The sequence below is a fragment of the Papaver somniferum genome, chromosome 7 (assembly GCF_003573695.1).
Source record: "Papaver somniferum cultivar HN1 chromosome 7, ASM357369v1, whole genome shotgun sequence".
Classification (NCBI taxonomy): domain Eukaryota; kingdom Viridiplantae; phylum Streptophyta; class Magnoliopsida; order Ranunculales; family Papaveraceae; genus Papaver; species Papaver somniferum.
The window spans coordinates 38,316,658-38,333,865 of NC_039364.1; the positions used below are offsets into that span (position 1 = coordinate 38,316,658).

At 37.3% G+C, this 17,208-nt stretch overlaps 1 protein-coding gene and 1 pseudogene across 1 annotated transcript; one reads left to right on the forward strand and one right to left on the reverse strand.

The window, feature by feature from the left end:
- The first annotated feature begins 6,650 nt into the window (after positions 1-6,650).
- Positions 6,651-11,620, forward strand: LOC113297019 (phosphoenolpyruvate carboxylase 2). Its single transcript, XM_026545402.1, has 11 exons — positions 6,651-6,804; positions 6,954-7,152; positions 7,258-7,652; positions 7,786-7,870; positions 7,986-8,208; positions 8,375-8,478; positions 8,664-8,751; positions 8,970-9,124; positions 9,302-10,300; positions 10,417-10,803; positions 10,997-11,620. Exons 2-11 carry the CDS (start codon positions 6,988-6,990, stop codon positions 11,291-11,293), a joined length of 2,898 nt encoding a protein of 965 aa, XP_026401187.1. The 5' UTR covers positions 6,651-6,804; positions 6,954-6,987; the 3' UTR covers positions 11,294-11,620.
- A 74-nt stretch (positions 11,621-11,694) lies between these two features.
- LOC113294536 overlaps positions 11,695-17,208 on the reverse strand; it is a 32,611-nt pseudogene continuing 27,097 nt past the window's right edge.

The following is a 17,208-nucleotide window of genomic DNA, read 5'->3' on the forward strand; positions in this document are numbered from 1 at the left end:
AAAGGAATTACTAATGGCAGTCCGGCATTTTACAAGGTGTAAAGCTGGAATTTAAATATTGTTAAAGGCAGACGTTGTTTCACTCAGGGATGCCATATCCATCTTCGTTATTCAAAACTAGAAATCCCGCATGCAGTTTCTTCTGCATGGATATCTGTTACAGTGTTGCTCGAGATGCTACGATTGGAAGTGATGAGGGGGTTCGGTGATTTATGGAAGACGAGTAGAGAAGAAGACCTCAAGCCTGGAAGTGAACGTTGCTGCCATTGTTGGCCGTAGTCATTGGTGATGGGTTTAAGTTTTGTCTACTATGAAGAAAAGCAGTGGTGCTGCTACCGTTGGCAGTAATGAGGAGATGGCGCGATTCTGAGTTGCTGCCGTTGTTGACTGTGAGAACCAGTAATGGAGCTGGTCGTCTGTAATAGTTAAGAAGAACTCGATGGTGTTGATGGAGCTCGAGAGGTACTGGGGTTTTTAAGATTGCTACCATTATGGTAATTATCATGATGATCAGGCAATGAAGTTAATGTCGTGATTATGCCATGGATAGGTGGTTTGCGGCTGACTACTGGTGATGCTGGCAGTGACGAGGAAGAAGTGTTGAGTTCGAGTTTAGGTTAAGCTGGTGTTGGGCTCGATATCAGGTGAAACAAGATGGCTTCTGCCATTGGTTCTGGTGGTTAGCAAATGACTGGGATTGTGACTTTGGAATCCTAGTTTGATTGGAAGAGTGGTTATAGATAAAACATGGAGTTCGAGGAGGTGTAGCTGCTCGAAACTTGAGAGAGAAATCAACTCGGAAACTGATATTGATGTCGTTGATTGAATAGGTTGGATGGAGATGATTAAGCGGTGGTTCTGGAGATCGTATAAACAAGGAATCATTGCTACGTGCTGGTGAAAATTGGGTAATCTTTAGAAGTCAAAGCTTGGGCGAGAATTCAGAGTTTTGATAAGTTTTCTCGCTGGAAAACAGTCATCATGTGAGACTTTTGTCGTTGATTTTGAAGATGAACGGTGGATGATAAACACGAGTATAGGGTTTGAGTCGTCTAAGGAGAGTTGGGTGTTTATCAGATTCGAAACTTCAGCTACAAAAAGCTATAAATAGAGGGTCGAATAGCCAGCAGAACTCATCTCCTCAACCTCAGTTTCACGCTCATAACCTGTTCGTAAAAAGTCTTCACAGAAGCAGAAAGTGTTCATACATGCAACAGTAGCAGAAAGGTTATAGCAACAAGGAGACAGTGGCTGATCTCTTGCAATAGAAGCAGCAGTAGCTAGAGTTCTTCTACAACAACAGTTTGCTTTCTATAACCTCCATTATGCCTAGCTAATTTACTTATTTGATTGAGGATGAATTCTAAGTACTATATATGATTTGATTTAGTATATGAATCTGTTCTGATTTCTTCATATGATTATTGTTTGTGTTTATTATTAAAAATGAATATGATTGATTGATAGATTGTTTAGGTGGCCAACTGAATATATTTTTTAACTCAATCTAATGCTAATAAGGGTTAGGATATCCGTAATTGTTGAATAATTTCTTACACAAGTAGAGAACGTAAGACCTTGCGGAGGGATTCCGTAAAACAATCGCGTGTAAACACAACATTAGAAAGTAGACCGAGCGTACTGAGTCTAACTACTAGGATTAAACCTAAATTCACAGATCATAAAGCATTCGACTGAATTACATCTTGTAAGCGTACCTCAAGGTGGTTCAGACGGATAGACTCTGGCGACTAAGCGTACCTGTTGTCCAGTGGCTTAAGGGATTTTGGAGATAGCTAAGCGTACTTGTTATCTTACGGTTAGTAATAATCTATGATTAATGATGAATGGATGAATATACTACTTTGATGAATATTTAGTTACGAAGAAGGATTCCTCGATCATCTCACTCCATATTGCTTGCAATCTTAATTACTTCTCATTGCTTTATTATTTATTTAGCTTTTGAATCTAAAACAAAAATCCTCATTTGTGACATTTTTGACAACTAAACTCCTTGCTCTTCGTGGGAACGATCCTTGCTTCCATTATATTACCAGCTAATTATGTGGAAATAAGATTATTAATTTGTTGAGCCTACGACACGCATCATCTCATGTTTGGTACTGGAAAACTATAGTGGTTTTCCAAAGAAAAACAATCGAACGAAAAATATCTCAAAAGGGCTTTTGTTATCCCTGAGATGGACACAAAGTCTCACCTTTTTATTCCTACACTAATGATGGTGCTAAAAGTTCAACAACTATAAGAGGCAAAATAAACAAAGACTATAATCATTATGGACAAGGAAACTATAATATTAATTAAGAAGAATGGGAGGATATGCAAACTGAGTACCAGGAAAATGATGATATGCAACAGAATTGGGGTGAACAAAGTACGCCTGCAGAAAATTAGGTTGGTCAAAATGTTCCTAAAGACTGGGAAAACTATCTTGGTGTCTATCAATTGTTAAGAACCCTAGAACTTGGCAGGGAAATCTAAAATAATATATATATATATATATATATATATTATAATTTTTTTTAAAGAAAACCGCTTCCATTTTCCTACTATGTATGTCTTTAATTTGACTGCATTTTCTCATCTTAGAATACTTTCACCAATCAATTCTAGTTTTCAAATCATACCCCTTGACATGAAAGTCCTAGCACGGAATGTGCAAGGACTTGAAATACCAAAACTAGAAATCATCTTAGAGATTTCATAAATATATTCAGTCCTGATATTATCTTCCTTCTTGAGACCATGAACAAGGAAAATATAAGTTATTGATATATGCGAAGCTTAAGATATCTTAATATTAGGTGTCACAATCCAGTAGGAAAGTTGGGAGGCCTCGCCTTACTTTAGAAAGATGTCATGATTTTGATCTTATTAATTCTAATAAAGCAATGATGAATCCTGAAATTCTACACATCAAAATATAGAGAAAGATTAGTGGAAGTCTATTAGTGGCATGGGTGTTCATATGAAGATGGCATGGGTTATTTTGGGAGATCTCAACATTACTCTTCATAACTTAGAGGGGAAAATTTTATATACTCATCCTTCATAGTCTTATCCTTTTTTTTATGACACTATAAACCAGCTTGGCCTTAGTAACATTCCCATCGAAGCTCACTATTAACCTGGTCAAACAAAAGATAATCCCATCAACATGCCTATACCAGAATTGACTTAGCTTTATCCAACCCAACTTGGTTTTTAATAACCTTCTTCTATTTGGGGATGAGCATGCACATATTCTTATGATAACCCACAAAAAAATAAAATTCTTATCATACACCTCAAAGACTCTAAGGAGTTTGGCATTCTAATCCTACCTGCAAAGAAACAGTCTCTAGAAAATGGAGTCCCCCCAGTCACCTTCAAGTGATAATAATTTCATTAATAAACTTCAGAATAGCAGTACAACAATGAAAGACTCAAATAATAAAATATTTGGTCATGTAATACTGAAATTAAAAATGCTCAATGTAGCTTCAAAAAGCTAAAGATGAAGATTCTCAGATACCTGACAAGATTCAAAGCCCGGAAAGAATCTTGCATAATTTGCATGGAAAAGAAATCATATACTTTGTCAACAAAAGAAGAGAAAATATTCTAAGGAATGAAGACACAATTTTAAAATTTTCTAATCCAGGGAAAACTACATGAGGGTAATAAATAAAATTTGCTCTCTCCAAGACAAGAAAGACCAACAGATCGACAAGAGAAGAATTGCAACAACTGTTAGATGACTGAATCTCTTCCATCACAACTACTAGCAATCATATATGGTTGAGGATCTTTTATATTTTATACAACCATGAATCACTGTTGGAGACAACATCATGCTTATTGAAATTCCCTTAATGAAATTAAAGAAATATTCTTCAAATTAATTCATGGGCGGCCCCAGGACCCGATAGCCATCAAGTGGCATTCTATCGACATAATTGGGATATTGTAGCTGAAGAAGTGGTCAACCTTTTTTCAAGATTTTCTCAAAACAGGAGAATTTCCCCACAAAATATATGAGACTTACCTAGTGTTACTTCCAAAGAGAGAATGTCATTCTAAACCAGAAGAATTCAGACCAATAAGTTTGTGCAAGCGCGACATATCTCACACGATTATAACAAACTAATTGTTTTAGGATTGAAAAATATACATCCTAAGATTATTCATATTGACAATCAGTTTTTGTACCATGAATATATATACATGACAACACAATTATAGCTCATGAAATGATGTACTACGTGAAGAAAACTAAGACATTTTTAAGAGTTATTGGAGTTAGGTTGGACATAGAAATAGCCTTCGACATAATGGAGTGGAAATTTATTCGTTGAGTATTATTCATTTAGGCTTTCATCCTAAGTGGTGTAACATGATATATATCGGTGTGACTACTTTAAAAATCTCTATTATGCTTATTGATTCCCCCTTATAATCTTTTACTCCGTCAAATGGATAACTAGTTGAACTCGTGATTCTGTCCTCGTCAAGTTGTTTCGGTTTACTTCTTTACATATTACTTTTTGATACATCTAATCTGGCAGTTGTTACTCTTTGACATCCACAAAAATCTAGATTTGGTAAAAGCAGTTCCTATGGTAATATTCAAACTCAAAATTTTGTTGAGCCACGTGGATGGTCAAACTGGTTTCTCCATTATGGTAAAGCAGGGCAAAATGAACATATTTGATTTTCTAGGGCCCCACTAGTATTTCTTTTTAATATAAAATGTTTGTAGGATAAAGATGAAAAATAAAATATAATATTTAAGTGAGATAAAATAGGATGAAGTGAGATAAAATATGATTAGAAAGTAGTAAAATAATCAGGAATTGTACTTGGCGTTAAACCAAGAGACGCGGGCGTCAATGAGAAAATCGCTGGCGTTTTTGGCATGGTCGCGCGTTCGTAGCAAGATCGTCCGTCCTTACCATAGACGCGCGCTGGATGTTCTGACTCAATATTCAAAGCATCAGATTTGTTGATTTGAACATCCATTTTTCATGTTTGTTCATTCCATAGTGGGAGCAAAACGAACAAAATCCAAGTTTGTTCATTCCATAGGAACTGGTCTAAAGTCTTTAATAAACTGCATCATCCTAAGTTCATAATAGCTAAGATAGACATTATTCTAAGCATTGTGACTTAATTGTTAGCACCCAGACCAATTACATCCCAATTTTTAATTCCCGTTTGGCAGATCCCAGTGAAAAATAAAAAGATAAATACTCCATGAAATTTAACAATTCTTTTGCCGGTTTAAATTTGAACTTGTTTTGCTGATCATACAAAATCCGTCATGGGGGCAATGGTCTACTCGCCAAGGTTAAAAAATGTAAACCATAATGGGGTTTTGGTGATGCTTAAGGCTTTGCAATGAGTCAAATATTTGAAGCTCTCACATGTGATAATTGAAAGGGATAATCCAGAATTGTTTTAATGAAATTAATTTATTTGCTTAAACAAGAAATGTAAGGATATATCTTGGGAATCAGAAAACACGATTAAAGAAGTTGAAGAGATTCTGGATTCACTACCTCAAGCTAAGGTAAGTTACATAAACATGAAACACAATTCAACAACGAATTCTATAGCCAAAGAAGCAAGAACCAAGAGTCTTAAACATATATCTATGCCTCTTAAGGAAAGGATTAGTAAATCAAATATATTATCTAAGAGGAAGGATCCATTCACACTTTTATTATTACACTATCTCACACGTTGGACGTCATTTTTGCGAATACAAATCAAACCCTAACGATTTGAAGCTAATATTTTGAGAATATGTTCCTCTTACCAAGTTCTACATGCCTACCAAAAATGAGCACATTCTGAAATATAAAACCTCACAATCTACCGGTCTTAATTTCGACGGCCAGAAATCCGTTGATTTTCAACGGCTCATTTTCAAAGTAGTAGATGATGGTGTTATATGTCTCGGAATACACTCATTTTTGGTAGGTATATAGAACTTGATATGAGGAACATATCCCCAAAATATTAGCTTCAAATCCGTTACGGCTTGGTTTTTATTCGCAAAAATAACGTCCAATGCGTGAGATAGTGTGATAATAAAAGTGTGAGGGGATCTCTTCTCATTATCTAACGTTTTTGATAAAGATGACATTGTAAAACTTATTGTACTATATAATTTTGATTTATGAAATATAATTTTTTCATAATTTTTTTTTTATTTGCTTAAAAATATAATTTGTTGTACTAGTTAAGTTATTTGCTTAATAATGACATGACACAGTGACTAGTTAATTTATTTGCTTAAAAAAATTTACTGTGATTTTCTCTTTTGTATCGGTAAAGTTAATGGGATTCCACTGATAAAAGTGTGTGACCACACTTTGTTGACATGAAAGGCAATTTTAGCAAGTCATTATTTTGGCAAGTCACTCCAGTATCTACTCAGCTTCAATTAGACAACCGTATCCGCTTAAAAATGGGTTTCCTGGTGTAACTGGGATTTATGCTAAACGTATCAAATATAATCACCATAATTACGCTCCAAACCTAGAATTTTATCTACAATTAAAGAGAGCTCAAAGAAAAGAGCATCAACCCCGGATATTCTAGAGTGTAACCAAAAAGAACATATTTCATATTTAATATCTTTTCCTATAAATACACACCAGGAAAACATCCCTTTGAAAAATCAGAGAGAGAGAGAGAGAGAAACTGGTAGGTACTTCTAAAGTAAAGCTACTTCTCGTGCTTCACTCAATTTTTTCTGAAAAAAAAAATAGATAACATCATCATCACCACAAGGTCTGTGAATCACCAATTAATAAACCCTTTAAAGGGTTTTGTGTTTTGTTAATTTAAAATCCGTGATTGTTGATAGTTTTGCTTTTCAGTGAAGAAGCAGAATTCTTGTGTTTGGGTGTTCTGTAACTGATTCTCTCTTGTAAATACAGGTAGAGAAGAGAGGGGGAGACACAATTACCAAATATGGCTCGTAACTTAGAGAAACTAGCATCAATTGATGCTCAACTAAGGCTTTTAGTCCCTGGAAAAGTGTCAGAAGATGACAAACTTGTTGAATATGATGCTTTGCTTCTTGATAGCTTTCTTGATATCCTTGAAGATTTGCATGGAGATGATATCAAACAAACTGTATGTTTTTAATATATTTCTTTGCATTCATTATATTTCCTGTGTGTAGATCTCCTAGTAATTTTAGTTTATGTAATGTTTTTGTCATGTGTTGATGTTGTTTAGGTTCAAGAGTTGTATGAACATTCAGCCGAGTATGAAGGTGGAAACCATGACCCTAAGAAGCTAGAAGATCTTGGGAATATACTAACAAGTTTGGATCCTGGAGATTCAATTGTTGTTGCGAAATCATTCTCACACATGCTTAACTTGGCTAACTTAGCCGAGGAAGTTCAGATTGCTTATCGTAGAAGAATTAAGCTTAAAAAGGGGGATTTTGCTGATGAGAATTCAGCAACAACTGAATCAGATATTGAAGAGACTCTCAAGAAACTTGTCACACAAATGGGGAAATCCCCTGAAGAGGTTTTTGATGCTCTCAAGAACCAGACTGTTGATCTTGTGTTTACTGCTCATCCTACTCAATCCGTCCGAAGATCTTTGCTTCAGAAGCATGGAAGGTTTGCTACTAACTTGTTGCTATAATTATCACATTATGGTTATGTTTTGATAGCTTATGTGTCCTGGCCATAAGCAGTGAGTTTGTTTGCTTCGGCCAATTCTGTGTCTCATTCTCATTTATTTGCCTTGTAGGATTCGTGATTGTTTGGCGCAGTTATATGCAAAAGACATTACTCCTGATGATAAGCAGGAACTGGATGAGGCACTTCAGAGAGAGGTAAATGTTATGAAGATTTTATATCTATCAGTGATTAGGCATTGTCAGAAGAAAGAATGAGTTCGCCTTGAGATTGCAGTGTGTTGATTGCTTTTGCACCATTGTTGATCTGCAGATTCAGGCAGCATTTCGAACTGATGAAATCCGTAGGACACCTCCTACTCCTCAAGATGAGATGAGGGCAGGAATGAGCTACTTCCATGAGACAATCTGGAAGGGTGTCCCGAAATTCTTGCGTCGTCTTGACACAGCGTTGAAGAATTTAGGGATAAACGAGCGGGTTCCTTACAACGCACCACTCATTCAGTTTTCTTCTTGGATGGGCGGAGACCGGGATGGTACAATCTCTGACCACAAGTTGATGCTTCGTTATTCATTTTTATTTTAAGATGTATTCATTGTGGATAGGGGAATTGATGTGGGATGTGCTAGCTCAAATGTGTATCTTATCACTATAAATTCGCCTAATTTGCTTTCTGAAATTCTGTTTGATCTGAATTTTAGGAAATCCAAGGGTTACTCCTGAAGTCACAAGAGATGTGTGCTTATTGGCTCGAATGATGGCTTCCAACTTGTATTATTCTCAGATAGAAGACCTTATGTTTGAGGTATTGATTACTTTCATCTTTTGCGATTCATACCAACTATGCATTTCTTTTTACCTGCGGTAAACATAAATGAGCAGAACAACCACAATCTTAGCCATGGGACATGACTTACAAATGGAAATGGTCAAAGGCCCATGTACACGACTTACTTGTGACTAATCTCCTATCATAATCTATACGTGCAGTTGTCTATGTGGCGTTGTAGCGATGAACTCCGTGTACGTGCAGATGAGATCCACAGGTCCTCAAAGAAAGATGCCAAACACTACATAGGTTTGTCATATTATTACGTGCTTATTCCTTTCATGAGTTGTCTTCTGTATCAAAATATCTATCCAAAGTTTTGGTTTTGTATAATGTCATTCCTTTTCATCTCCCAAGTTCTTGAGATTGAATTGCTCTACTTGGAGAGTTTGCTCTTATTACTTGTTTTGACCAATGCATTGGAAGGAATCACTTTTCTAATCACATGTCCTTTTTGTTGGCTTCAGAATTTTGGAAAAAAGTTCCTGTAAGTGAACCATATCGTGTTATACTTAGTGATGTGAGGGATAAGCTGTATCAGACTCGTGAGCGCTCTCGACATTTACTATCCAATGAAATTTCAGAGGTTCCAGAGGAGGCAACATATACAAATCTTGAGCAGGTATCTTCATCTTCTCATATGTGTTAAGTTCTTCTTTTGGAATCATTGAGCATTCAATATGCTTAGTCTGTGTTTTGAGTGAAGTATAATGTCAATGATTATGCTAAAACAACTCAAAACTTAATGTTTAATATGGCTGTATATTAACTAAATATTATATTTATGTCCATCGTGCAGTTCTTAGAGCCTCTCGAGCTTTGTTACAGATCCCTTTGCTCCTGTGGTGATCGAGCAATTGCTGATGGTAGCCTTCTTGATTTCTTACGCCAAGTTTCTACTTTTGGTCTCTCACTCGTGAGACTTGATATTAGGCAAGAATCAGATAGGCACACTGATGTCATAGATGCCATCACAAATCACCTGGGCATTGGTTCCTACAAAGAATGGTCCGAGGAACGCCGTCAAGAGTGGCTCCTCTCTGAACTCAGTGGAAAGCGACCACTTTTTGGCCCTGATCTTCCAAAAACCGAAGAAATCGCTGATGTGTTGGACACATTCCATGTCCTATCAGAACTCCCTTCTGACAACTTTGGTGCGTATATTATCTCAATGGCCACATCCCCATCAGATGTATTGGCTGTAGAGCTCCTACAGCGTGAATGTCACGTGAAGAATCCCTTGAGAGTTGTACCATTATTTGAAAAGCTTGCGGATCTAGAAGCTGCTCCTGCTGCCATGGCTCGTCTCTTCTCTGTAGAATGGTACAGGAATAGAATAGACGGGAAACAAGAAGTCATGATTGGTTATTCTGATTCTGGAAAAGATGCTGGCCGATTCTCTGCAGGCTGGCAGTTGTACAAAGCTCAAGAAGACCTCATAAAGGTTGCAAAGCAATTCGGAGTGAAGTTGACTATGTTTCATGGCCGAGGTGGGACTGTTGGAAGAGGAGGTGGTCCCACCCATCTCGCTATCCTGTCCCAACCCCCAGATACTATTCACGGGTCATTACGTGTTACAGTTCAAGGAGAAGTGATAGAACAATCTTTTGGGGAAGAGCACTTGTGTTTTAGAACACTTCAGCGTTTCACTGCTGCTACACTTGAGCATGGTATGCATCCACCTGTCTCACCAAAGCCGGAGTGGCGTGCACTTATGGATGAGATGGCCATCATTTCAACAGAGAAGTATCGTTCTATTGTCTTCAAAGAACCTCGATTCGTTGAATACTTCCGCCTGGTAAGTACTTCACCAAGATTTAACCATGCGGTTTTTTTGCCCTATACACGACATTGTATTTTAACTGGCATCCTAAGCATGAAACGGAGTAATCCTTATCTATTTTACAAATGCAGGCAACACCAGAGCTTGAATATGGTAGGATGAACATTGGGAGTCGTCCATCAAAAAGAAAGCCGAGTGGAGGAATTGAATCTCTACGTGCTATCCCGTGGATCTTTGCATGGACCCAGACAAGGTTTCATCTTCCTGTGTGGCTTGGGTTTGGAGCTGCATTTAAACATGTCATCGAGAAAGACGTTAGAAACCTCCATATGCTCCAAGAGATGTACAACCAGTGGCCTTTTTTCAGAGTCACAATCGACTTGGTCGAAATGGTGTTTGCCAAGGGAGACCCTGGTATTGCTGCTTTATATGACAAGTTGCTAGTGTCGGAGGATCTTTGGTCTTTCGGACAGCAATTGCGAGCTGATTACGAAGAAACTAAAAGCTATCTCCTCAAGGTAAATATGAGTATATTTATATCTAGTATCTATCATTTTTTTTCCTCCGAATATATATTGCTGTCCTAATTGGACAATAGATTCAATGCGAGTTCACTCCAAAGTCCAAAGTAGTGTTAGAACATGTTGAAGTCATGTCTTGATTTGACCCCAACTTCAATCTGAAAATTGTTATTTTTTATTTATGCAACAGATTGCAGGCCACAGGGATCTTCTTGAAGGGGACCCATACCTGAAACAGAGACTCCGACTTCGTCATTCCTACATAACAACCCTAAATGTTTGCCAGGCCTACACTCTGAAACGGATCCGAGACCCCAACTACCATGTTACATTGAGGCCTCACCTTTCCAGAGAGATTACAGAATCAAGCAAGCCAGCTGCTGAATTGGTGAAGCTTAATCCAACAAGTGAATATGCTCCAGGACTGGAGGACACCCTCATCTTAACCATGAAAGGTATTGCTGCGGGTATGCAGAACACTGGTTGAGGTGTAATTACAACCCATCATCGTCATCATCAAAAACTTCATATATTTGCACGTATATAAGTATATATAAGCGGGGTGGCATACATATATTTATATGCCTGAAATGGAGGTGGGGAAAGAGTTGTGAGTACTGTTGAGTAGTTGGTTTTAGGTTTCGTTATTTGCATGTATGCAGTCTGTATATGAACTCAGAACGAAATGCTGAACTAAAATGTGGCATTAATTTTGAGTTGCTGCATGGCTTTGCGGAAGTTACGTCTATTAGTGAACTGATTATCTATGTTTCATTATGAATAAAACTTTTGTTTAAGGTAGCTTTTCCTTGTATTTTCCCGTCTGCATTTTGCACTGCTGGAAGTTTTAGATACTAAAGCATTGGTTGCAGACTTGCAGTTCTCCGCTACGAAATTGACACGATGAAGGATAAAAAAAAAACTAAAAAAAAAAAAAATCCATATACTGCTGAGGATTTAGACATCTAAGATGCTTAAATTCCATATCTATTTACTATGATTCTGTCTAAACAAATCAGAGGAAATGCGAGGGAAAAACACGATTAAAGAATGGCTTTTCCTGGATATCTAGGGAAAGGAATCACGTCTCGTATATTGTCAAGGCCAGTAGCAAAAAGCACCATACGCTCAAAACCTAAACCAAAGCCTGAGTGCTTCACAGTCCCATAACGTCGCAGGTCGAGGTACCATTGTTATGGATCAAGTGGCAACCCTTGGTCCAGCATCCTTTTCTCAATGACATGGTAACGTTCTTGGGAAAAAAACGGTTCAGTCCAAAACCGCCCCAAAAGAAACAGATTAGTCCAGATCTAGTTGACTAAGTACAATTTAATCCAAGAATTGTATAAAGTCTATGCTACCCCTCGCACGCTTTTATTAAAGCACACGTGCAATGAAATGATTCAGTTTTCTAACTGAAACAATCAACGTGGGTGCGACACGTTAGCATTCATTAAAAACTGATTAAAACCGGCGTAACGGACAAATCTTTAACTGCACCATTTTTGCTTTATCAGAAACTTCAGAAGAAAAAAAAAATTCAGAGGAAATTTTGCATCCAAACCCTAGAAAAATTACAGACTAAAACCCTAATGAAAACAACTAGAATGTTAAACAATCTGAAAAATAATGGCGAAAGGCAACAAAGTAGTTTCAAAGACAAACACACCAACAATTGAATTTTCAACATCAACAGAAGAAGAAACAGAAGAAGAAAATCCAACAGTTGAAGCATCAGAAATCCAGAAATCAACTTCACCAACAACGAGATCGAAGTCAGCATTGAAGGATTCAAAAGAAATTTCATCCCCAACTGCAGAAGAAATTCGAAAATCAACAGGTCTAAAAACTAGATCTAAGAGAGGATTAGAAGTTTCAACATCAAAATCAGTAGCAGAAACTTCAAGAACATCACCAGTTAAGAAGAAATCAAAGACAACAGAGCCTTCAAAATCAATTTCAGTACCAGAAACATCACCAGATAAGAAGAAATCAAAGACTTCAAAGGATTCAACAACTGTTAACAGAAGAAAAAAAAAAAAAAAAGGTAACAATTCAAGTCCAGTTCGGTCTGTTTTTGAGTAATTTTTATGATATTTCTTGTATATGTATACAGATATGTACACCGCCATGTTGTTGCAGAGTTTCATGTCCGGTTCTGCATATTTTTGAGCAATTTTATGAGTTTTGTTGTTGGTGTGTACAGATTTTTACACCGCCATGTTGTTGTACTGTTTCATGTCCAGTTCTGTGTGTTTCAGACCAATTTTTGTAAGAATTGTTGTTTGTGTGTAAATACTAGTACACCACCATGCTGTTGCAGTGCTTCATTTCATGTTCTGTGTGTTTTAGACCAATTTTTGTAAGAATTGTTGTTTGTGTGTAAATACTGGTACACCATCATGCTGTTGCAGTGCTTCATTTCATGTTCTGTCTGTTTTTTAGCGATTTTTGTAAGAATTGTTGTTTGTGTGTAAATACTGGTACACCTCCATGCTGTTGCAGTGCTTCATGGCATGTTAAATGTGATGTTATGGTTAATGGCATGTTAAACAGTACCCAAATCTAAGTGATAGTGATGTTATGGTTAATAGCATGTTAAATGTGATTCATGGCATGTTATGTGTTTTTTACTCATATCTTTCCTAGTGTACTCACTATTTATATCAGTGTACTGGTTTGTACTCACTATCTGTACCAGTGTACTGGTTTGTACACCATCATTTTTGTATGTTATGTCTGTTTTTTTTACTCACTCTCTGTACCAGTGTACTGGTCTGTACACCAGCATTTTTGTATCAGTATCATGTGTTATGCTTCTCTTTTCTTATTCCCATTTGTCTATTTTCGTAGATACAAACAAACCTTACAGATCAGGTTTTAATGCAATCAACGAGTTTGTGAACAAGAACTATGAAAAGGATGGAGAAGTGCAAAAAGAGACGTGACAAAGTATGGTTCACAAAATTTCAGTTAGAGAAACAAAAGGAGAACCCTTTTTGGCCTGTAGTATATGTCTTTGTTAACAAGAAAGCTGAAAAGAAGGAGGAGGAAAACTCAGAAAAGAAACAGGAGAAGAAGAGAGATCTGTGGTTCAAGAGTCCAGAATCAATCTTGAAGATTGTGAACCAGTTCCGCCATGATCATTCAGGAAAAAATATCTTTGTTTTCAATACTGCCGAGGAGAAAAAGTTTGTGGAAGTAGAGAGTATGCCAGAAGATTTGTTCTTCATTTTTGAATTACAAATGGTGGGATCAGAACCTTTTGAAGGAGAATGTACCAAAATTAGAGCTGAGCAGAGATTCGGTTCACTAATAAACCGATTGAAACTGAAGGAAAAATCTAAGTTGGGGAAACGAGATGTCGAGAATGGAATCTTGCGTATAACGAAGTTAAAACCAAAGTTGGATATCGAGATTGAGAGGAATGCTGAGGACTTGGTAGTGTTGTTTGCGATGTATCTGTGCATCACTGTTTTTTTTTACCACAGCAAATGGAAGCGGGATTACCAAGAGAAAATTTGCTCCCTACTTTGAATCGTTCGAAAGAATGAAAAAAACCAATTGGCCAGTGCATATACATAAATATTTAATGGATAGCATAAGAAAAAATGTTGAAGAACCACTTAAAGTTAATGGTTGTATGGTTTACCTGTTGGTGAGTTTACATGTGTACATTGTTTTACACAAGTTTTAAGTTGTACCAATTTACATGCTTTTGTTCACTGTATTTGTTGGGTCCTAACATTTCTAACTCTTTTACCTGTTTGTCAATGCAGTATTGGTTTGCTGAACACAACAACAGCATGATGCCAAGCAATGAAAAAGGTTTTCCTAGGTTTCTAAGGTGGGTGATAAATGACATCAGCAATACAATAGAGAAAGACATTAATGAAGCTATGAAAAAGGTAACTCGATAACTTTCTTACGATAGTGATTTCTTCCTAGATGTGTACATTAGATATACACCTTGATAAGGTTTACAAAATGCTGACAAAATTTTGTCATGTGTACAACAATATACACCTGTAACATAGATGTAAAAAGATGTACACTTGTTATCCATGTTGATACTTTGTGATGTTTTCAGATGCAACCTGGATGGGTAAAACCTTGGAGTGATGAGCATCAACAAGTTATGGAAGAGTACAGGAAAAACATGCAACAACATAGCACAGATGCACTGAAGGAAAAGCTGTACGAAGCACAACAACAAAGAGATAAAGCATTGGAAGAGCTTTCAGACTTGCAGGTTAAACATCAAAAGCTTGTTAGCTTCATTGAAGAAAAAGCCAAGAAAATTTATGAAGCTGATCTGAGGAATGTGCAAAATGATAAGGATGTTGTTGATTTTTTTGTTGAAACCTTGCAAGAAATCATTTCATTAAACAAAGAATTACAAAGTGAGGATGAGCGTGATGATGATGAGCAGGAGGAGGAGCAAGGTGAGAAAGGTGAGACAAGTGGCAAAGCTGGTGATGTGGATGACAGTGATGATGATGATGATAGTGATGATGATGATGAGGAGGAAGGTCAGGAAGGTAATAGAAGTGGAAAAGCTGATGATGTGGATGACAATGATAAGGATCAGGAGAAGGAGGGTGATGAGGATGAGGAGGATGGTGGTGGCAAAGGTGGTGATGAGGAGCATGATGAGGAGGATGGTGGTGGCAAAGGTGGTGATGATCAGCAGGATGAGGAGGAGGGTGGTGGCAAAGGTGGTGATATTCATGATGATGATCTGCAAGGTGGCAAAGGTGGTGATATGCGCGGTGATGACACTGACAAAGAGGGTAGCAAAGGTGGTGATGACGAGGGTGGAAAATCTGAAAAGCGAAGGTATAAAATCACTCTTATTAAATGTGGCAGACATTTATTTTTATGTGTGTAGATAGTTGTACACCAGTATGCTATAACTCATACCCTTTCTATAAACTTGAATCTTTTAGCACTCCTCTGTCAAAGAAAAATGAAGAGAAGGATGGCAAAGATGGAACAAGGCAAGGTGTTGAGTCTGAAACTGCTAAGAAGCCTAGGTATAAAATGATCTCATTTCTTTTCATTTTCTGTATATGTGTACCAAGGTGTAAACCTAACAAAAAATGCATTTTTTCAGAACTTCTCTACCAGAGACAACTGCATACCAGGATGCCACTGAAACAACTGAATTGATGAGGCTACTATAATCGCAGCTGAAGCCATATCTCAGTTGGACCCTAAAGGCATGTTGTCGGTTGAAGAAGATATGATTTTACTCACACAGGGAGAAGATCAGCAGAATGATCCTTATGCATCAATTGAGGACCTCCTAGACAACTTGTCTGAAAGTGTTTTCATAAAGCTTGAAAAAGGTTGTTACAGAATGGCAGCGTCTGACGTGAAGGAAAAGATGGCAACCGTGATCCACGAATGTCCAAGCTTTCAGTTGTTGAGCCAAGAAGATCCTCAAGAAGAAGAGTCGCAAAGATCATTATCCAATGATGATGTACGAGAAAGGATCGTTCCTGAAGCAGTGCAACCAACAACATGGAGATGCATTTTTTATCAGTCAAGAAGTAGAAGAGCAGAAGACACCACCAGCAAAGACAGGAGTTGGAAAGATGAAGGAAGCAGAGATGTTGAAGATAATAGCTGTTGGCAGGGTCTCCAAGACACCACCAAAGAGAAATACAAAGAAAAAACTTCCTGCTGATTTCACTGTCGAGGGTAAAAACAGACAAGTTAGGACGAAAGTGGATCAAAAAGGTAAGGGGGTACAAAAAGAGGAAGAACAACAACTGTATCCTGCACCTAAAAGGAGAAAGGACAATGAGTATCATCCTTATTTCCCACTGCCAGATATCCGTCAATCATCACTTTACCATGCCATGGACCCATGACAGGACAAAAATAGTGTACACAAATTCTTTGACTATGCAAGCCTGACGTAAGTTCACAAAACAATACCTCGCACTATATGAATGATTGAATCTTATTGAAAAAAAGTTATGTGCACCACTATGTACACCATGTTAACATTTCCTTTATGATTCCGCAGCTCTGTAGCTTGGGAACTAACAAGGCTCGAAGATCCGAGAGTCAGGGAAGATGTTATGATTGTGGGAAAAGTACTTGCTGAACTGATGTTGAACAAGTATCTGGATCAAGCGGTACTGCAGTTCTACATCCATCGACGTTGCAATGCAATGGTCAGAGACGGCATCCGTCATCCTGATGTTCAGAAGTACATGAGATGTGAAATTATGAGTCCTACTGCGTGTGTAAGTTTCTCAAAAAACAAATAAAAAATGTCATATATAGATAATTTAATGATGTGTACATACTAGTACACCTGATTGACATAGATATACACCAGTATGCCTTTGTAGATTTCTTTAGGAGTGGACATAGATATACACCAGT

What these genes read in the sequence shown, in the direction of transcription:
- LOC113297019 (XM_026545402.1), top strand. Translation starts at nt 6,988, where the DNA reads ATGGCTCGTAACTTAGAGAAACTAGCATCAATTGATGCTCAACTAAGG. An exon ending in GAGATGATATCAAACAAACT is followed by an intron (nt 7,153 to 7,257) that starts GTATGTTTTTAA and finishes GATGTTGTTTAG; the next exon opens with GTTCAAGAGTTGTATGAACA. An exon ending in CTAAAAGCTATCTCCTCAAG is followed by an intron (nt 10,804 to 10,996) that starts GTAAATATGAGT and finishes TTTATGCAACAG; the next exon opens with ATTGCAGGCCACAGGGATCT.